Source organism: Peromyscus californicus, unplaced genomic scaffold (assembly GCF_007827085.1).
Source record: "Peromyscus californicus insignis strain IS unplaced genomic scaffold, ASM782708v3 Scaffold_19__1_contigs__length_69161282, whole genome shotgun sequence".
NCBI lineage: Eukaryota > Metazoa > Chordata > Mammalia > Rodentia > Cricetidae > Peromyscus > Peromyscus californicus.
This window is the reverse complement of record NW_026294491.1, coordinates 53304591-53327094: the sequence shown is the minus strand read 5'-3', so window position 1 is coordinate 53327094 and position 22504 is coordinate 53304591. Positions and strand designations below refer to the sequence as shown.

General features: G+C 42.0%; 1 protein-coding gene across 1 annotated transcript in view; it reads right to left on the bottom strand.

Moving 5' to 3' along the window:
- Pkhd1 (PKHD1 ciliary IPT domain containing fibrocystin/polyductin) overlaps positions 1–22504 on the bottom strand; it is a 471509-nt gene that overhangs the window by 384178 nt on the left and 64827 nt on the right. Inside the window, exons 28-32 of the mRNA XM_052743962.1 lie at positions 19160–19295; positions 13698–13893; positions 13011–13078; positions 10178–11779; positions 7742–7885 (exon numbers count right to left, since the gene is read on the bottom strand). Coding sequence (XP_052599922.1) covers positions 7742–7885; positions 10178–11779; positions 13011–13078; positions 13698–13893; positions 19160–19295 — 2146 coding nt within the window. The remainder of the gene's footprint in view (positions 1–7741; positions 7886–10177; positions 11780–13010; positions 13079–13697; positions 13894–19159; positions 19296–22504) is intronic.

The following is a 22504-nucleotide window of genomic DNA, read 5'->3' as shown; positions in this document are numbered from 1 at the left end:
AACTTTCAGCTGAGAGAGTGGGCGGGGGGGGGGGGGGGGGGGGGGGGAGTAGTATTTAACAGAAAGCACTATGATGCCAATAACAAATATGGGACCAAATTATAGGCAGACATTGATGATGCTCCCCAATGTGTCTAGAACTTGCTAAATAAGACAAGCTGCCTGGTTTTGGAGCTTCCAGTTAGGCAACGATGTAGGAAACCAGAGAAGAAACATCAAAATGTGTAGAAAGTTTCAGACGGCATGAATCCCAAGAATCTACATTTCTAACAAATCCGCAGGCGATGCTGCAGAAGCACACTCCACAGTCTTAGCACACATGCATGCTGCAGCTTTCCAAAAAAGGCCATGGGCTGGTTAACACTGGGACGGTTCAGGGGGGCAGTGTTAGCAATGCAGAAAGATGGATTCTCTGAGAATGGCGGCTGGGATACAGGCATGAGGATTGCTCCTCTGACAGAAATAGAGATTCCCAATGATGCTGGTTATACGCAATCCTATAAAGCAAGAGAATCGCTGATACTTAACAGTTTCTCATGCACAGCCCCTTAACCATTTGATATCTATTTCGGGTGTACTTTCATGGGAAGAAATGAAAACGCAATTATACGCACAGCATTTGCTTTAGTCGGCTTCAGAGGGTTCAAAGACTCCCCACACCTCCACCTGGATCCTATGTAAGGAACTCTGGAGTAGGTGCTCACAGACCATAAGAATAAGGGTCTTTTCAAAGGTTTTTTTTTTTTTTTTAAAGAAAGAGAAATGTGTGCTTGTGCAATTGATGAGTGTTTGGTGACACCCAGTGGCCATGGTAAGAGTTACAGCCTCTAATTACAGTATTGCTCCTTTCAAAAATCCAGACTTGATTCTCAATTTCTAAAACTAAATCAAATCCCTTATAATATACTAACTTAATTTTTCCCATCTGAGTTATCAAACTTACAATACCAAAATTTACCTGACTCTGAACACTTCACTGATTTTTTTCCTCTGAACTAACATTTTAAAATAGTACCAAGGAGTTCTATAGTCCATGAATTCGTGATAAGTACATGAGAAAGTTTAAAAAACCTGAAGAGACTCTCTCTGTTCCCCCAGACCCAGTCCTCAGGGTCTTCCCCATCTCAGCAACAGAACCTTTGCTGCAGCCTCCCCTCCCTGCTGTTTAAGCCTCCTGTGGACCCCACAGACCATCATCCCCATCCCCCACCTCTCCCGCCCTTGTCACTGTGTACCAGCCCCCAACCCAGGCAGATGGCCTCTGCTCAGCCACAGACCACACCTGCCAGAAGACCATGTTGGCTGCCCGTGGACCTTCTCCACTCTCTCTGTTCCCCCAGACCCAATGTTCAGGGTCTTCTCTGGTTCTGCAACAACAGTTGCAGTCTCCCCTCCCCCATGTCCACACCTCCTGTGGATACCATAGACCATCTCCACCTGGCCTCCCTTCTGCCCTCATCCAACTCTGGCAGACCCCGTGATGCTCAACCACAGGCCCTGACTGTCAGAAGACCAGAGTCTAGCTATCCTAACCGCTGCAGACCCTGAATATTCCAACATAGCTGAAGCACAAGAAAAAGACCTTAAAACCAACTATACGAAGATGATAGACATTCTTAAAGAAGAAAGGAATAAATCCCTTAAAGACATCCAGAAAAAAAATGCAAACAATCAGAGGAAATGAATAAATCCTTCGAAGAAAGCCAGGAAAACACAAATGAACAACAGCAGGAAGTGAATAAATCCCTTAAAGAGAGGTAAGAAAAAAGCAAACAGTGGAACAAAACGAGAATAAAACTGTTCAAGATCTGAAAAGGGAAATAGAAGAAATAAAGAAAACACAAACTGAGGAAATTCTGGAAATGAAACATTTAGGAATGTGCACAGGAACTACAAAGACAAGCTTCACTAATAGAATACGAGAGATAGAAGAGAGAATCTCAGGCATTGAGGATATGATAGAAGAAATGGATACAAAGAAAATGTTAAATATAAAAATTCCTGACACAACACATCCAGGAAATCTGGGACACTAAAATAATACCAAACCTAAGAATAATAGGAATAGTCAATGGAGTAGAAGCCCAGCTCAAAGGCTCAGAAATCCAGCACTCGGGAGGCAGAGGCAGGCGGATCTCTGTGAGTTCGAGGCCAGCCTGGTCTACAGCGCTAGATCCAGGAAAGGCGCAAAGCTACACAGAGAAACCCTGTCTCGAAAAACCAAAAAAAAAAAAAAAAAGGCTCAGAAAATATTTTCAACAAAAGCATAGAAGAAAAATTCCTAACCTAAAGTAGGACATTCCTATAAATGTACAAGAAGCATACAGAACACCAAATAGATTGGACCAGAAAAGAAAGTCCCCTCACCACATAATAATCAAAACACTAAACATAACAGAACAAAAAAAGAATATTAAAAGATGCAAGGGGAAAAGGCCAAGTAGCATATAAAGGCAGACCTATTAGAATTACATCCTTACTTCACAATGGAGATTCTAAAAGTCAGAAGAGCCTGGACAGATGTCCTGCAGATCTAAGAGTCCACAGATTCCAGCCCAGACTACTATACCTAGCAAATTTTTTAATCACCATAGACGGACAAAATAAGATATTCCATGATAAAGTCATATTTAAACAATATCTATCTACAAAACCAGCCCTACAGAAGGTTCTAGAAGGAAAACTCCAACTCAAGGAGGTTAATTACACCCATGAAAACACACAAAAAATGTCAACCAGCAAAACCAAAAGAAGGGAAGCACACACACACACACACACACACACACACACACACACACACACACACCAGCAACAACAACAACAAAATAACAGGAATTAACAGTTATTGGTCATTGATCTCTCTCATTATCAATGGACTCAATTTCCCAATAAAAAGACACAGACCAGCAGAATGAATTTAAAAACAGGATCCAGCCAGGCGGTGGTGGCGCACGCCTTTAATCCCAGCACTTGGGAGGCAGAGCCAGGAGGATCTCTGTGAGTTCGAGGCCAGCCTGGGCTACCAAGTGAGTCCCAGGAAAGGCGCAAAGCTACACAGAGAAACCCTGTCTCGAAAAAAAAAAAAAAAAAAAAAAAAAACAGGATCCATCCTTCTGCTGCATACAAGAAACACACCTCAACACCATGGATAGACATCACCTCAGGGCAAAGTGTTCAAAAAAGATGTTCCAAGCAAGTGGACCTCAGAAGCAAGCCGGGGTAGCCATTTTAATATCTAACAAAAGAAACTTCAAACCAAAACTAATCAAAAGAGATGGAAGACACTACATACTCATCAAAGGTAAAAATCCACCAAAATGACATTTCAATTCTTAACATCTATGCCCCAAACACAAGCGCACCCAAGTCTGTAAAAGAAACACCACTACAGCTTGAACTACATATTGACCCTCACACACAGATAGTGGGAGACTTCATACTCCACTCTCACCACTAGACAGGTCATCTGGACGAAATCTAAATAGAGAAATACTGGAGCTAATAGACGTTATAAACCAAATGGACCTAACAAATATCTACAAACATTTCACTCAAACACAATACACTTTTTTCTCAGCATCTCACAGAACTGTCTCCAAAATTAACCACATACTTGAACACAAAGCAAGTCTCAACAGGTATAGGAAAATTGAAACAACATACTGCATCCTATCAGACTACCATGGACTAAGGCTAGATACCAACAACAGCAGAGAGGGGGCCCTCACTTGACACTGCCTGGATGGCCAGGAACCAAAAACTGGATAGTCCATAGACCGATAATAGAACCAAACATGACTGGCAAAAAAAAGTCAATGAAATGATTCCTAATGATATTCTGCTATATTCATAGATTTGTGACTTGCCCAATCGTCAACAGAGAGGCTTCACCCAGTAATTAATGAGAACAGATGCAGAGACCCACAGGCAGAGCTCGGGGGACCCCATGGAAGAGAGGGAGGGAGGATTGTAGGAGTCAGAGGGGTCAAGGACATCAGGAGAACATGGCCCACAGAATCAACCAAGCAGGGCTCCTAGGGACTCACAGAGACTGAACAACAATCACAGGCCCTGCATGAATCTGAGCTAGGTTCTCTGCATATACCTTATGGGTGTGTAGCTTGGTGTTCTCATGGGATCCCTAACAGTGAAGTGGGAGTGTCTCTGACTCTTTTATCTGTTCTTGGGACTCTTTTCCTCCTACCGGGTTTCCTTGTCCGGTCTCAATATAAGGGTTTGTATCTAGTCTTATTGTAACTTGTTATGCCATGTTTGATTGATAGCCCTGGAAGACATGCTCTTTTCTGAAGGGAAATGGAGGAGGAGTGGATCTAGGGGAGAAGGGAGGTGAGGGATGCTGGGAGGAATAGAGGGAAGATAAACTGCTGTTGAGATGTAATGTATGAGAAAAGAATAAAACAACAACAACAACAAGAAGAAGAAACAACCCAAGCTGATGCTAGGACAGAAGGTTGCTCTCTGAAAACCAACAGTAGGGGCCCCATTGCCGAGGACAACATCCACACAGCTCACTGAATGTAGAGGGGCACTGAGCTGGTGCCTGCATAGAGCCTTCACACCTACATTCTAGTCTCTTTGGTGTAGAAAGGTATTCTGCAAACTACGGAAAGAGAAACCTCAACACCAACCCAGCCACAAAATCCTCCACCTATAATCTCCTCTGCCTGAAAGGTGTACTGGGGTAATGGTGGCATAAAACTTGTGGGAATGGCCAGGCAGTGGTGGTGCAACACCTTTAATCCCAGCACTTGGGAGGCAGAGGCAGGTGGATCTCTGTGAGTTCAAGGCCAGCCTGGACTACAGTGTGTGTTCCAGGGAAGGCACAAAGCTACACAGAGAAACCCTGCCTCGAAAAACTAAAAAAAAAAAAAAAAAAAAAAAAAAAGTGGGAACAGCCAACCAATATCTGTAGTGGGTAGCTGTTCCAGCTTTGACCTGGAAGTACTACCTCCATTGAGGCTTCCGGTAACTGTCACACCTACAAGGCAGGGCTGAGACAGGAGCTCTTAAGACTCGAGATCTGGATGCGCTGGCTCTCTTGGTTCCTGGATCCTGTATGCTGGAGGCAGACCGAGCAGAGTTCTCCAGAGAACACCGCTGGACTGCACTTCACCTCTCCCGGACCCTGTAACCTTTACTTGTAAGTTACCCCACAAAATAAACCTCCCTTTTAAATACATGGAATTGCCTTAATACTTCCACCAATAAACATCAGGTTTAACTTGAGGTCCATGCCATGAGGGGCCCAGGCCTGATGCTGCCTGGGGGACCAGGAACCAGACTGGAGAGCTCAGTGACCTAGGGTATAACCAAACACAACTGGCAGAAAAAAAAAATTAATGAAATAACTCCTAATGATATTCTGTTATACTGATGGATTGGTGTCTTGTCCAGTCACCATTGGAAAAGCTTTCTCCAGCAGCAGATGGAAGAGGGTGCTGAGACTCACAGCCAGACATTATGCAGAGAGAGAGTCTAAATTGTAGGTCTCCATTGGGTCCCTTCCCTAGGAGTTCATGAAACCCTCAGAAGAGGTGGAGGAAAGATGGGTGGAGGGAGTAGAGGACAACATCAGAACATGGCCCACTGAATCAACTAAGCAGGGCTCACGTGGCCTCAAAGAGACTGAAGCAGCAATCACGGAGCCTGCACGGGGCTGCAGTGGGCTCTCTGCATATATGTTATGATTGTGTAGCTTGGTGTTTTGTGAGACTCCTAAAAGTGTGAGTAGGTGTGTCTCTGACTCTTGTGCCTGCTCATGAGACTCTTTTCCTCCTATTGGGTTGCTTTGTCCAGCCTAGACATGAGGGCTTTTGCCTTGTCTTATATCTTGTTTTATCATGTTTGGTTGTTATCTCTTGGAGGCCTGCTTCTTTCTGAAGGGAAATGGAGAGGGAGCAGATCTGGGGGAGAGGGAGGGTAAGGATAGGTGGGAGAAGTGGAAGGAGGAGAAACTATGGTCAGAATCTATTGTATGAGAGAAGAATCTAGTTTCAATTAAAAATAAACCTGACAAGGTATTAATTGAACATTAGAACACAGAAGCTGTAGAAATGACTCAATAATTAAGAATATTTACTGCTCTTGCAAAGGACATGGCTTTGATTTCCTCTACCTATACAGTGGCTCACAACTGCCTGTAACTCCAGTTTTAGGGATCTGAGGCCCTCTTCTGACCTTCATGATCACCAAACATGCACAGGATGTACATGTGTACATATATATATATATATATGTACACATGTATGCATACATACAGGCAAATACACTTATTGCCAAAAAATAAAAATAAATAAGTCTCCACAACAAACTTAGAACCTACAAAGTGCTGTTTGTGTCCTTTCCACTGTTTCCTAACTCTTTCATTTAATTTTACCTTATTCTCATTTGGCACACACTGTTTTGTGCATAGGAAGAGTCACACAATGGATCAGATGACATTAAAATCCCCATTGTCCCTTAGACTTCTTACTATGGAGTTTGTCACCCCTTCCTCACGGTCAGCTGATGTACCTGATGATAACAGAAAACTGTTTCTGGTATGTTAAACTAGGATTTTCTTCATATGCTCTTCTTTGCTCTTCTCTCTCCTCTTCCTCCCTCTCCCCCTCCTCCTCCTCCCCCTTCCACTTTTCTCCTGCCTAACACAATCCAGCACACTTCTCCACCATGATAGAATTACATCTCATAGAATTATTGCCCAAATTCAGGTGGATTCCTACATCCATCACTTTGTAAATCCTTAGCCCATATTCAAATCTCAGGGGGAAAAAGTGGGAGAGAGGGAACATGAACCCAACCAATACACAGAGAGCATATCTGTAAATGCTGAAGTACACAGTGTGATTTCTAAAGTGAAAAAGTTCAGCATCTGGAAATATGCAAACAGAATAACAGCTTAACTGAGGCTCTCTCAAAAGCAACAAGGCCCTGTGATAATAAAGTCATTTCCTCCTGTTGGGATTTTTCCCCTTGAAGCTCAATAGGCAGCTATCATGTGTTGTGAAGTCTCAAGCTTTGCACACTGCTCCGTCCATAAAGACAGGGCTTCACATTCCACAACTGACATGATGGCCATGTCTTAAAGCATTGAGCTGTCATGACTTTTACTCAACACTGAAGAAAAAGAGAATGATGTGAATGGCAAGTCTTGCCTGAAAGAATCAAGGGACTGAGCACAAAACCAATATTCAAGAGATGCCCACTGAGAAGGCAGCTGGTAGCATTCTTTCTGTCTATGTGTGTGTTCTATACATGTATGTGGTATACGTGTGTAAGTATGGGTGTGTGTGCACATGTGTAGGATGGTATGCCCTTCAAGCTGTATGCATGTGGAGGCCAGAAGTGGGCTTCAGGCATCTTCTCCTTCTCTCTCTACCTTATTTTTTGAGACAGGTTTACTGAACCTAGGGCTCACCTTTCAGTTAGAGTTCCTCTCCAGCAAGTTCTGGGGATTCACCTGTCTCTGCACCTCTGCCTTTTCCTGAGTTATAGTCATAAACTAAAATGCCCAGCTTTAACATGGTGCAGAGGTTCTGAACACAAGTCCTCTTCTTACAACTTACCCACTGAGCCATCTCCTCAGGCCCCAGCATCTACCATTTTTGATAAAAAGGAGAAAATTCTATTTCCAGTTGTCAATACAGTACTAAAACAGAAACAGAAAAAGCCAGAGGATATGATCTTGACATAAACATGTAAGTGTGGCTTTTTTGCTCACCATCCAGGGGCAGAACCAAGCAGCTGAAGGCAGACACTGTTGCATTAGCCAAGACTTGGCACGGAGCACCACACACGGCAGCTGAGATGTTCCCTGGAGAAAATCCTGCTCCAAACACATGCAAAAGCCTTCCGCCCAGGCAGCCTTCAGAGACAAAATGCCAAGCTCATTATTTAGGAGGTGCATCTTGGCTTATTGCACACAAAGCTCAATGCTCACTTTCTCACTGTGCAACTTTCTCAACCCCACAGAAGGTGCACAGCTGACCCCAACACCATCTCCAGGTTCTTCTCTGCTTGGCTCTGACCTGTAGCTTTCTGGTGTTGTGTTGGGAGCTTTTAAAAAGTGTAGTCACTTTGTGTAAATAACTAAGGATGACTTACAACTTTTAAATTTTCTATACAAAAATTTATCTCTATATAAAAAGATGATAAAATGAAAACAAGTTTAAGCTCCCCCAAACACCTAGGGGAATTCCCAGAGAAATCCATGTGTGAAGTTTCTGTGACTATTTATCAAACACTTTTTTTTCTGTGTCTGTGTGTGTGTGTATGTGTGTGTGTATATGTGTGTGTGTGTGTAATACATGCATATATAATGCATAGGTACATTATATAAAAAGGGATCATTATGTACATATTATCTCGAAACTTTACTTAAAATTACAGCACAGATATTTTTCCAAGCTTTCATAGATTCTGTTGCATTTTGATAGGGAACTAGAATCTTATTATATAATTTTTTTCAATGTAAAAAATTAATATCTAAAACCTCCAATGAATTCCCAACTTTTGTCACTATCAATAAGTACTACAGGAAAGACATATTTTAAGGTTCCTCGGTCAGTGAAACTAGTCCAGAGGCTGGGACACTTTGGGAGGAGAAGTTTCCATCTCCACTGCCTTCATCCTCCTGGAGGGATGGATGCTGTGGGATGTTCTGTATGGCAAATGTGTTGCTAATTAGTCAATAAATAAAACACTGATTGGCCATTGGCTAGGCAGGAAGTGTAGGCGGGACAAGGAGGAGAATAAAGCTGGGAAGTGGAAGACTGAGTCAGAGAGACACTGCCAGCCACCACCATGAGAAACAGCATGTGAAGATGCCGGTAAGCCACGAGCCATGTGGCAAGGTATAGATTAATGGAAATGGATTAATTTAAGCTGTAAGAACAGTTAGCAAGAAGCCTGCCATGGCCATACAGTTTGTAAGCAGTATAAGTCTCTGTGTTTACTTGGTCGGGTCTGAGCGGCTGTGGGACTGGCAGGTGAGAGAGATTTGTCCTGACTGTGGGCCAGGCAGGAAAACTCCAGCAACAGATGGAGGTCCTTGGGCAAGCACCTGGCCACTCAAGGGCAATGTCTCCTGCTGTGGGTGCATTTTATGGTGCTCCTTCCCCATAGAAACCGTGGTGTCCTGGGAAGTAGGGAGAGGAATTTATAGACTATCCAGGCCAAACTCCTTTACAAATAAGAAAGCTAAATCTTAGGGGAAAACACAGAGCCATGTTAGCAAACCCTGATCCCAACAGCACCCCACTCAGCTGAAGCCAAGTGTCTTATGGGTATTACCCTGCCAATTTAGATTGAATGATTTCCTCCATTTTTTTTTAAAATTACAATCAGACTTAAGCTATTTCAGCAAAGTAAGTGAACAGAGACCTTTTAAAAAAATAAAAAGCTAGACAAATGTCAGTGTACCTGAAAGGAAAAATAAAATTGAAAGCCATAGGGATCGCTCAGTGGTTCAGAGCACTCAGACCTCTTCCAGAAGACCTGAGTTTGGTTGCAGCACCCATAATGAGCAGCTCACAACTGCCTATAATGCCAGTTCCTGGGGATCTGATGCCCTGTTCTGGCCTCCATGGATACCTTGAGTACATATGATACTACATATATACACTTAGTATACATATATACACTAAGGCACACATACATACATATAAAATAGAAAATAAATACTTTTTAACTTTAACCAGCACACTTACACTATAGCACTGGCATATTATTGGTGGAGTATGAATTCATCTGTGAACCATTACAAAATGGCAAAAATTAATCCTATTGAATATGTTTTAAATAATACAAATCAGCACATGTCTAAAATAGGTGAATGCATGTATATTCTTATACAATCACATAATGTGCTTTAGCAAATGATATTATTAAATTTAAAACACATGTCCAATGAAGTTGATGCATAAAAAACAGATGCAACCCAATACTCACGGAATACACAGAATTTCACTGATGAAAAATGAAGATAAACAAAATGTCACAAAGACAGGCCTGAGGAAGAAACTGTGACTATAAGAGGTCACCCAGGCTCTTTTATCCTGCTATCATACAGTGACTTTGGTACCCTTCTTCCTAAAACTGAAAGTCATAATTAATTTGCTTTATAGAGAAAGTGTTCTGTCTTAGCTTCCATACTTACCAAAGTTCTCAGTCACTGAGGTCACAGTAGCTCTCAGCTCAAGGATGAGAGCCGATGAGGCCCATCCTCTGCAGTGATCATAACCTGTGACAGGATACTCCCCAGCAGGAAGGAAAGGGACCATGCACTGGAGAACTGTACGGTTACCAGAGACACCTACACATGGTGACATCCCGATAAATATGTCAACATTTGCAGCCCCTGAGATCTGGGCCACTGCAAAGGTTAAGATGTCATGATTCCGTGAAACAGAAAGCAATTCTGGGGTAAAGATATTGCTATAACCAACAAGTCCCATGTGATACAAAAGTCCATCCACCTCTACTTCCAGAACAACAGAGCCATTTCCTGCAGGCATAATGCACTGGATGAGCTCAGAACTGATGTTCACTGTTAGACAAGCCTGTTGGCCAACATAGACAAATGTAGCATTCCATCCTCTAAGAGCTGTGCCTTTTATGGTCAAGAGACTTCCACCATGGATGCTGAAATTCTTAGGAAAATACTCAAACACCTGAGGCACAATGAAGAAGCTTCTATAAACACTGTCCAGGCAAGCATATCCAGTGCTTGTATGAACAATTGACAGGTAGTGAGACCCTGGGGTCAAATCACTCATCTGGCATGCCACATGGCTGGTATTGAAGAAAGTTGTGTGGCAAGGAAGTTGTTCATCCACAAACACTGTTGGCTCAGCAGCAGTGGTACCCAACCTCCGGCCTCTCATCAGCACTGTGGTGAGAGAACCATTGATGCTTAGAGTCAAGGCATCCACAACAGGAGTTGTTTCTTCCTGCATGAAGAGGGTACAGTTCCCCTCGCATTTGCTGGCCAGTCCATTGACCAGAATTGTGACATTTAGAGCAGATGACACTTCAGAAAAGCGGTCACCCACCAATTTGGTCTGGCATAGAACTGTATGGTCTCCCAAACTCAAAATCACACAAGCAAAAGGGCGTGAAAGATTGACATGAACTGACTTCCTTCTAGAACTGAAGGCAACACCCTTCGCAGTGAGTATTGTCCCACCACACATAGAACCACGTGTTGGGAAGATGGTCACTATCCGAGGTGACAACTCAAATTCCTGGGGCACTGTGGACATATTGGCAAACCCCGTCCACTTGTGACGAAGTTGGAGAGGATAGACCCCTGCTTCCAAATCGTAGAGAGGAAAGGAGCACCCAGACAAGTTCATGTTATCGACAAAAGACTGCACTTGAAGGTCACATTTCAAGGTTCCCAAAATAATGACTGAGTCAGAGAGGTTATTTCCTTCCACATAGAACCCCAGGCTGTTGTTCGTGAGTTCTCCCCACATAGCAGTGACCACTGGTGTTGATGCAGCTTCATACATGAAGGTGAGGCCCTTCCCCACCAAGCTTGGTCCATGGAGGAAGGAAGTGTTGCCAACCCAGATCTCCACGGAAGCTGGCACAGTGAGACCATCTGCCCTGGGGGGCAGCGCAGCTGGAGGAGTCTCACACCAGACAGTCACTTCTGTTAAATTCACAATATCACAAGGCTGATTGTCCACAAGTACCCAAATCAGAGTTGGATCTCTGCCAAGTCCTGTTCCTGAAAGGCTGAGGATAGTTCCACCTAAAGGGTAAACATGGAAGGCACCAATTAAAAGCTAATATTCTGGCCAGCAGAAAGGCTCAGCAGCTAAATGCCTCCACTGCCAAGTCTGACGACCAGAGTTCAATTCCTGAGGACCCACATGATAAAGGGAGAGAACTGACCTCTACATACCTACTAGGGATGTGTTCAGACACAGACAGACAGACAGACAGACAGACAGACAGACAGACACACACACACACACACACACACACACACACAAGCTAATATTTCATCCAAATAGGAACTGCAGCATCTGTACAGATCTGATGGAATTAAGTGGAAAGTGGTGTGCACACATTTCGTCCTCATTATGGCTAAATTTATGATCATTTGGCCAGTACTCAGATGTGACAAAATTCACAGAGCAGTAAAGCAATTCAAATTGTTTTGTGAGAATACTTTTTAAGATTAATTTATTTTTATTTTATGTGTATGGGTATTTTGCTTGCGTGTGTGGCTGTGTACCACTGAATACTGTGCCCATGGAGACCAGAAGAGGGCATGACAGATCCTCTACAACTGTATTTACAGACCCATGAGAGCCACCATGTGGATGCTGGGAACTAAACCAAGTCCTCTGCAGGAGCAACAAGTGACCTTAATCACTGACCATCAAATCCCAAGAACGATACTTTTTAATGTTTAAGACAAAATTTTAGAATACCCTTGTATGTCTTAGAAGGCTATTCTCTCAACTAATATGTGAATGAAAAAGTCTTTCATTGTCTTGTCATCTGTTTTATTATCTGACATAACATTCTACACAGCTCTACATTTCCCACACTGTGTTTGTGTTTCTATTTTTCTTCCTTTGTCTTTCATCCTCAGAGGAAAGTGAAAAGATTGAAGCCTCCTCCCTCCTCTCCTTTCACATGCAATGTCTAAAAGACTATTGCAGGAGCCTTGCCCATCCCTTCCTAGTATATGCTGGAGTGTGGTGTCCATTGGATGTTTCAACATTTCCTGCAGGAAAAAAAGCCAGCCACCTCTCCTTTGTATACTGTTATTTCTAGAACACACAGAGCTGAAGTCCCACAACTCTCCACACTTCACATAAGAGTACTGTTCATCTGAGAACCTAGGGAACTCTCTCTCTCCCTGATACCTGTAGCCCTGACCTCTCCAGCTCATTAGTCCAGGAATGAAATCCAAACATTCAGTAAACCAACTTGCTGGACAAATAAGGTATGATGTCAGAATCACTCACCCAAAAGAGACCCAGAGCAAGGCTCCATGCTGAAAACTTCAGTGAGGTATTGGATATGGAGATCAACCCTAGAGAAAATAGTCCATGTGAGAAAACATCATGGAGATGAGCGAAACAGAATGGAGACATGTTTGTAGAGGGAGGAGCAATGACGGAGAGCGAGAATCAGGGATCCTGCTCATAGAGAAGAAACAATGGGGAGATGGGTGGGGCCCGGTCCTGGACCAGTCTCAAGTGGCAACATCAGTCCCACACAGGTTGGATACCTTCTAGATGAGGGAGGAAATTTTTAGAGGAAAATCTGGTGATTTCAGGATACAGAGGAGATGAAGGTGAGGCAGGAGGCATGGTGAATATGGCTACTGCAAATCATTTATCCAAAGCCTTGAACAGTCTTATTAAAGTGCTCCACCGCAGGCTTACCTTCTTTAGGCAGAGGCCCACCCTATCCCCACCTCAACCAACTTCCAATTTCCTTTTCCCCAAACAAGCAAGCCATTTTCCCTCCAACAGTCTAAGGAATGAACTTTTCTCACGACTTTGAGATTCATTCGTGTTTATAATTCTCAGACCCATATTACCTCATGTTACATGGAACAAAAAAGACACCCAGCTCCAAGCAGAGGTTCCCAAATGAATTGCTAGTCCATCGAACAGAACCAACGTCGACAGCAGCAACAACCTTACCCCTGTGAACGAATGCTCACTCCATTAATGAAGGCTGAAATCACGTGGGTGCCAGCCAGCAGTGGGGGCAGCACCACCTCCAGTCCCCAAGCTGTCTGTGTGAGGACATGAGCAGAGGTGTCCTGCACACGGATTTGTACATCCAGATCAGTGTAGTTCACCAGCCGCACCATCCCAAGGAACAGGATCTCTCCTCCTGTGTCAAGAAGAATACATTTACTTCTGGACCTGTGGCCTCAACCACTACATCTTTTTATGATTAAGTAAAGTCAGTCCTTTACACAAGTCTCAAAAAATTTTAACAGCTATCCATTTTTCTTACAAAAATTCTAACAATTCTTTGTACGGCCTAAAATCTCAAGGACATCAACAATGCAAAATTGTTGAGACAACTATGCCAACTTTTATTCCTGGAAAGGTAGACTAAGTAGTTTGGAGGGTTAACTGCCTTCCTAGCCTGCAAACAGTGTCCTATGACCTTTTCTTCAGCCTCTACTTTTGTGCTAAGAAAAGTAAAAATTCTACATTTCTGTGATGCACTGCATTTCTGTGATGCACTGCATTTCCGTGATGCACTGCATTTCCGTGATGCACTGCATTTTTGTGATTCCTAGGGTTCATCATCTACTGTGTGCTTTTGCAACATCACTCCATATGCTCCTCCCACTGGGTTAAAAGCACTTGCTGCTCTTACAGAGGACCCAGGTTTGGTTCTCAGCACATGTATGGTGGTTTACAACTATCCATAACTCCTGTTCCAGAAAAATCTGATATCCTTTCCTGACCTCCGTGGGTAGCAGGGACACATGTGGTACCCATACATACATGCAGACAAAATACTCACATGCACAAATAAAATATAAATAAATAAATAAATAAATAAATAAATAAATAAATAAATAAACAAACCTAAATAAAAATCTTAAAGAAAATAAAGTGTTTCACACTCATGCCCACAGATCAATCTGATCTGGGCAATTCTTCATCCGAAGCTCCATATTCCAGGTGAGTTTAGGTTTGAATCAATTATGCAGCTAAAGCTAATTATGATCCACTGTCCCAGTGGAATACAACTGGCATTTTAAGGTTGAGGAAACCTCAACCATCAAGGTATCTTAGCTAAGTGGTGGAAAAGTCAAGCCCTGCATTCCTATCTGTACTTTGTATTTCAATGGCTTTTTGGTACAATCAGCAACTCCACCCCAAAAAAAAAAAAATAGTGCATATCATAAACACTTTACCTCAGTTCTTTCTCACTGAAATGTGTGTTAAGTCCATGACAGAGATGCCATGGGACACAAAAATGCTTACACAGACCTCATCCTCAAAGAACTGTCAAAAGTAGTGAATGAGCTGACAAAATCTTATCAGTAGGGGCGGGCAAGATGGCTCAGAGGGTAAAGGCATTGCCTCCAAGCCAGACGGCCTGAGTGTGATCCCTGGGATTCACGTGGTACAAGAAGAGAACTGACTTCCATAAGTTGTCCTCGAACTACACACACACACACACACACACACACACACACACACACACACACACACACACACACTCACATATCTATAAAACCATATTTTCAAATTTTTAAGTCAAAGACACACTGTAAGAGCCAATTAACCAGCAGGTTTATTCAAAGGGTAATGTTCGGAACATCGGGAAAGGCTGAACTGCTGTACAATGTTGTAGCTAGTGCTCATACCTACAGGATAGGTCAAACCTGCAGGAAGGATCAATTCAGTCTGCAGACAACCAGAACCTTAATGAAGGCCTAAAGCTATCCACCCAATAGCGGAAGTGGCAATGCAAGCCCTTGCCTCACACTCCTCAGTGCTCCCACAGTTTGGAATAGAGCCCTCTAACGGTCCATTAGCCACACGTGCCCCAGAGTCACTCTAGTGCTCCCAAGTATAGGACACCACAGCTAATTAGATGAGACTGAAAGACACTGCCTGTCTCAGTTAGGGTTTCTATTGCTGTGATTAAAAAAAAAAAAAAAAAATCATGTCCAAAAGCAGTGCTGTGGATATCGCTCTGTATAAATAAAATGCTGATTGGCCAGTAGCCAGGCAGGAAGTATAGGCAGGACAAGGAGAGAAGAGAATTCTGGGAAGTGGAAGGCTGAGGCAGAGAGACGCTGTCAGCCACCACCATGACAAGTGAGATGTAAGGTACCGGTAAGCCATGAGCCACGTGGCAACTTATAGACTAATAGAAATGGATTAATTTAAGATAGAAGAACAGTTAGCAAGAAGCCTGCCACGGCCATACAGTTTGTAAGTAATATAAGTCTCTGTGTGTTTACTCGGTTGGGTCTGAGCGCCTGTGGGACTGGCGGGTGAGAGAGATTTGTCCTGACGTGGGCCAGGCAGGACTGGAGAAAATCCAGCTACAAAGTAGCTTGGGGAGAAATGGTTTTTTTCTTTTTACAACTCCCAGGTCACACTCCACCACAGAGGGAACTCTAGCAGGAACCTGAAAGCAGGAACTGAAGCGGAGACCACGGAGAGTTCCTGCGTGTTGGCCGGCTCCTCATTGCCAGCTCAGCCTGCTTTCTCGTACCATCAAGGACCACCTGCCCAGGGATGGCATTTCTCACAGTGACCCGAGTTGTCCCCCATCATTAATCAGACAATACTCCACGGAGCAGCCTATATAGAACAGTCTTATGAAGGCATTTTCTCAATTCAGATTCCCTCTTCCTAGATATGTCTAGGTTTGTGTCAAGTTGACAAATACTAACACAACTCAGCTAAAAAGAGAAAAGTGACATGGTGATTCTTTATTCAAATCCTTGAACGTTACTACCTCATTTGCAGCTTAAGTGTTTAAATTTTCATTAATAAAATGATGCCAAATTTTTTCCTATTATAGTTTGTAGGAAGAATTAACTTGAAATCCTGAGATAGACTCATACCTCCCCCATCCCCTCTCTCCCTCCTCTCTCTCTTTCACACACACACACACACACACACACACACACACACACACACACACACACATCTTATCTTCACATTCTCCCTCACTTCCCTGTCCTCCTTACTTCTTCCTATGTTCCCAACCTCTATTTGAAATTCAGTGACTTCAATAGATTTCAAGGCCGACCAAGAAAAAAAGGTAACAGTGTAACACTAGCACAAAACAAGCTTATTTGGCTAGCGCTGTGGCAAGTTCTTCAGGACAAAATAGCAACAAAATCAAAGTGTGTATGAAAATGCCTTAATGGAAATTATTACTTTATAAGTTAATCTAAACAAATAAATATAAGATAAATTATTTTAAAAAAGAAATATAGCTATTCCGTGGTCTCCAAGGAGGACTGATCTTGGGGCATTTCAATCCCATGATACCAAACTCCAAGGATTTTCAAGTCTTTTGTGTAATATGAAGTATCTGCATAGAACCTACACACAACTTCACATATACTGTAAATAGTCTCTGCATTACTTAGAATGTAATAGATACAATGTAAGTGTCATATAATAGTTGTAAGATTATTTAGAAAAAATCTGTACATGTTCAGTAAAGACACATTTTTTTGTAAATCTTTTCAGTTCATAGTTGAATCCACATATGCAGAATATGTGGGAACAGAAGGCTGTGTATCAAGTTAAATTAAAGTTGGCCTGAAGATGCCTCCATACCTTGAGCCCTGTAGCAAAGTGTGACCTAAGTAACAACTGACATCCTAAGTTATAACTATGTTTGTGTAACAATTAGCTGAGCCTCACCAATCACCAGATTATCTTTAACCAGTCATAGGCTACCAAGTAATGAAATCATGATCAAATTTGAGATACATTGTGCTGTGATCAGCAAGCCATTTCAAGACCTCATTCCATTTTCTGTCTACCAATGTTGTCAGCCCATGAGAACACCCTCTGAAGATGGCCAAATACACAAATTCCTCAATTTTAAAACATGCTATGAATTTGTCAAATGTTTCTTTAACAAAGGGTTGAGTTGATATTCATTCATATTCAACTATTTTCCAACTACAAAAGAGCACATTTGTGCTGCTGGGCTCGGATTCCCCCTTGCCCTCTCCTTGTGCCTCTTTCTTTATTTTATCTTGGCTTCACAATCATCAACATCATCTCCTGGATGAAGCAACCCAACTTAAAAGAGGCTTTCCCCTGTGCTGCCTCACTGTGAGGATGTTGTTACGTGTTCTTTAATCCGCCCACAGCAGGTCTAAACGCAAGAATAAACTCTGAAATAGCACCTTGCATAGTATGTATCAGTATCACAGACTTCAGGACTTGCTATCACAAACTGTCAGGCTAATTCTAGATACTTTCAAGATCAATATATTTGTTATTATCACTAGGGGTAGGACCTTTTTTAAAATCACTGATATGTGGCTGTCACATGAGCTCCCTACTCCCTTTTTTACCTAATTGGGAAGAATCTGTATCATTTGGGAATTTTAGATACTTTGATCTCTTGAGGCAGAAAATTCTTCTGTGTGATCTGAGCTGAATACTATTAGAAGTTAAAGGTAACATCACTCTATTTGTGTGCTCTTGAGCTTTGGAAAAGGAAAACAGTGCCAGAAAAACTAAGTTCAAGATTTTTCAGTAAGAAACATGGTGGTCATTTTATAATAAAACATAAACTCTGCCATCTGGCATTCAATTAACCAGTAAGAATGGTGGCCAGCTACTATACCTAGTCTATATTGGAATAACATAATAAGAAATCATTATAATTCTATTCCATCATATCATCTGAGTCTCAGATAAAGATTAAACTATTTTGGTACATAATGCTTTTAAAATTCTTTTTGTACATAGTAAGTCTCAACAAACAAGAATCCTTGGTTACTCTGAGTACCTTTTCTATAACTATTAAACTGCTACAATAGAATCTACTGCTGAAACCTATGTCCAATTGTAAGTGACTGAATGCTTGGGATCTGCAGACTGTTGGTGTTTAAATCTCAGCTTCGTTACTTGCTAACGGTGCTATCTTAGGTTATTTACACTCTATTCCTTAGTTTTCTTGTCTGTAAACTGAAGCCATGAATCAGTGCTAAGGATTGAAGTCTATTGTATATCTATACAATTAGCAGTAAACAGTACAAATTAGCTGCTCAATAAATACTTATTGAATACTAATTCAATATTCACATCATTTTCATGAGGAAATAGTCCAATTTTCACAGAGGAGAAATCAGATATAAGATTAATTTTTGACAGGTAACCTGAAAAAGGTCTTTCATCTATAATACAATAAGCTGAATCCAGTATGCACTTCTGGAATCCTAACACTCAAAAGGGTGAAACAAGTATTGTGAGTTCAAGGTCACTATCAAATAGAGCTTCAAGCTAGCTGGACTAAATAGGGAGACCCCGTCTCAAATAAATAAATAAAACAGTAAATCAAAATCCACAGCCTATTAATTGACTTTTGATAGGATCAAAGCTCTAAAGAGAAGAAGGGCTTGAAGTAACACGTGTCTTACCCGCTATGCTGCTTGTGTTTCTGCTCAAAGACACGATCTCTGGATTTAAAGATGAGACGTAAGTAAACGCTCTGGGAAGAACTGTGGAGTGGTCTCCACTGATCGCAGTCACATTCACGGTGTATCCATCTTTCCCCTGAAAATCAATTTGAGAATTCAAATCTCAGTTGGACTTGAGGGTAAAACAGAACTCTAAGCAGAATCAGTCAAAGAACGTTGCTGATCATATATTCTACAAAGAACAGGAACTTAGACAAATGAAGTATTGAACAGTATTGGCTGTGCCCTGAAAGGTAAGTAAGAGTGACCTGCACTTAACACAGTAATTGTTTCCGGGCAATAAAGTGCATTCAGAGATGTCTATACTTAGCTAAACTACCCATCATGTGAAAGAGTAACTTCAGATATGTAAATACTTAGAAAATTTCCTCCTTTTATCTTTTGTAAGATGTATCTTAAGGCTTTTTGTCTCACAGATAAATAATAATCAAATTAAGGAGACACCACTCTCAGCCCTCAAGGCTCCAGATACATGGAGGAAAGTGTGTTAGAAAGAATGTAGGAGCCATGGATGGAGAAGTGTGCTATAAAATGCTGACTTCTAGACACAATATGATGTAGCTGGAGTTATCTCCAGTCCCGCCCCAGGCCAGCAGCCACTCAGACTCAAATAAACACACAGACGCTTATATTATTTAAACTGTTTGGCCTAATGGCTCAGGCTTCTTGGTATCTAGATCTTAGGTCTTAAATTAACCCATTTCTATTAATCTATAAGTTGCCATGTGGCTCGTGGCTTACCAGTATCTTAACATTTCTCATGGCGGCAGCTGGCAGTGTCTCCTTGACTCAGCCTTCCACTTTCCCCCCTTCTCCTCTCTCTTTGTCCTGCCTATACTTCCTGTCTGGCTACTGGCCAATCAGAACTTTATTTATTAACCAATCAGAGCAACACATTCAGAGCATACAGAACATCCCACAGCACTTCCCCTTTTCTTTTTTTCAAAAAGGAAAGTTTCAATGGCTCTGTTTCTTATTTAATAAGACCATTTAGAATTTCATCTACAATCTGATCATTGCATTCATGAATTCACAGCAGCTGCAGTTACCTGCACAAGGTGTCTATAAGTCAGAGTCCATAAACATTCCAGTATGATAGGGGAAGTGGTTCAGAAGAACTCTGCCCCAGCTGAGGACCTACTGGCAGTTAATGGCTGCTGGGGAATGTGGCAGTCATTGTCTTCTGTGGTGTAGTCACCGGTTAAGTTTCTCATGCTCTAGTAAATAACCCCTCACCCTGTGCTTATTCAAAAACCCCTAATTAAACTCAGAGGATCTTAAAAGGAAGGGGAGGAACTTGGAAAGAAAGAATCCAGAAGAAGTGGAACTGAGTCAAGGGAAGGTGGTAGCGGGAGAACATTGTCAAGATACATTATATCCGTGTACAAAATTGTCACAGGATTTTTAAAAGTCTAAAGAAAGCAAATATGGACTCTAGGAAATAGTGAATCTACTAGAAAGAGAAAATAAGGAACTAGCAAAATAGAATCTACAGACTAAAAGCCTAGATACATCCAGCCTAGATCAAATCAGGAAATGGAGCTTCAGTAAAAAGAATGAGGTCATGAAGAAGTTCACTTAAAACACAGTGTGTTCTCTACCTGTAACTACCCCTCCCCCCTTTGCCATGGTATCCTGCCCCCCTCTCCAAGCAGAGGCCCTCTGACTGACCACAGACCACACCAGCCACCAGATCTCCAGGTAGGCTGCCCACCCACCTGTTCAGAGCCTGCCCAGCCTACCCTCAATCACCCCACCCCTCCCTGTCACCATATCCCAGCCCCCAAATCTGGCAGAGGACCCCCCAGCTGGACCAGAGGCTACACTGACTGCCAGAACTCCAGCCTCCAACTCCAGTGGAAATGCCCTGCTCAACCAGAGGCTATCCCAGCCAACAGAAGTCCAGCCCACAACTCAAGTAAAGACCCTCTGTTCAACCACATGCCATTCCAGCCAAAAGATGAGAGAGAAAACAGAAACCAGGGAACAAAACACCAATCTAACAAAGATAAACTCAGAAATTGGCACCTAGACCTGTAATCATCCCAAACCCAGATGCTGAGATGCCAGCGTTAAGAACACAACCAACAATAGCCAAGACAATATGTCACCATGAGAGCCCAGCTATCCTACTACAGCAAGCTGTGAATATTCTAACACAACTGAAGCATAAGAAAATAACCTTAAAAACAAATTTATGAGGATGATAAAGATCTTTAAAGAGGAAATGGATAAATCCTTTAAAGAAATGCAGGAAAATACAAACAAAAAATTGGAGGAAATGAATAAATCCTTTAAAGAAAGCTAAGAAAATAATAACAGTTGAAGGAAGTGAATAAAACTGTTCAAGACCTGAAAATGAAATTATAAGCAATAAGAAAACACAGAAAATTCTGGAAACAAAAAATTTAGGTAAGTGAACAGGAACTACAGACACACACATCACCATCAGCATACAAAAGATGGAAGAGAAAATCTCAGGCTTTGAAGACACAATAGAAGAAATTTAAAAACATGGGTCAAAGAAAGCCTTAATCTAAAAAATTCCTGACACAAAACGTCCAGGAAATCTGAGGCACTATGAAAAGACAAAACTTAAGAATAATAGGAATAGAGGAAAGATAAGAAGCCCAGCTCAAAGGCCAGAAAATATTTTCAACAAAAGCATAGAAGAAAAATTTTCTAACCTAAAGAAGGACGTACCTACTAAGGTACAGGAAGCTTACAGAACACCAAATAGATTGGACCAGAAAGAAAGTCCCTTTGTCACATGATAATCAAAACACTAAATATACAGAACAAAGAAAGAATATTAAAAGCTGTGAGGGGAAAAAACCAAATAGCATATGGAGGTAGACCTATTAGAATGACACCTGGCTTCACAATGGAGACTCTAAAAGCCAGAAGGACCTCAACAGATGTCCTTCAGACTGTAAGAGACCACAGACCAAGATCACTGTACCCAGCAAAACTTTCTATCACCACAGATGGACAAAATAAGATATTCCATGATTAAGTCAAGTTTAAAGAATATCTATCCACAAATCCAACTCTAAAAAGGGTACTAGAAGAAAAACTCCAATCCAAAAAGATAACTGCACCCATGAAAACACAAAAAATAAATAATCTCATGCCAGCAAAACCAAAAGAAGGAAAGCAGAGAGAGAGAGAGAGAGAAACACAGATGCACACACACACACACACACACACACACACACACACACACGCACACGCACACACACACGCACACGCACACACACACACACACACATACACAGACACAAC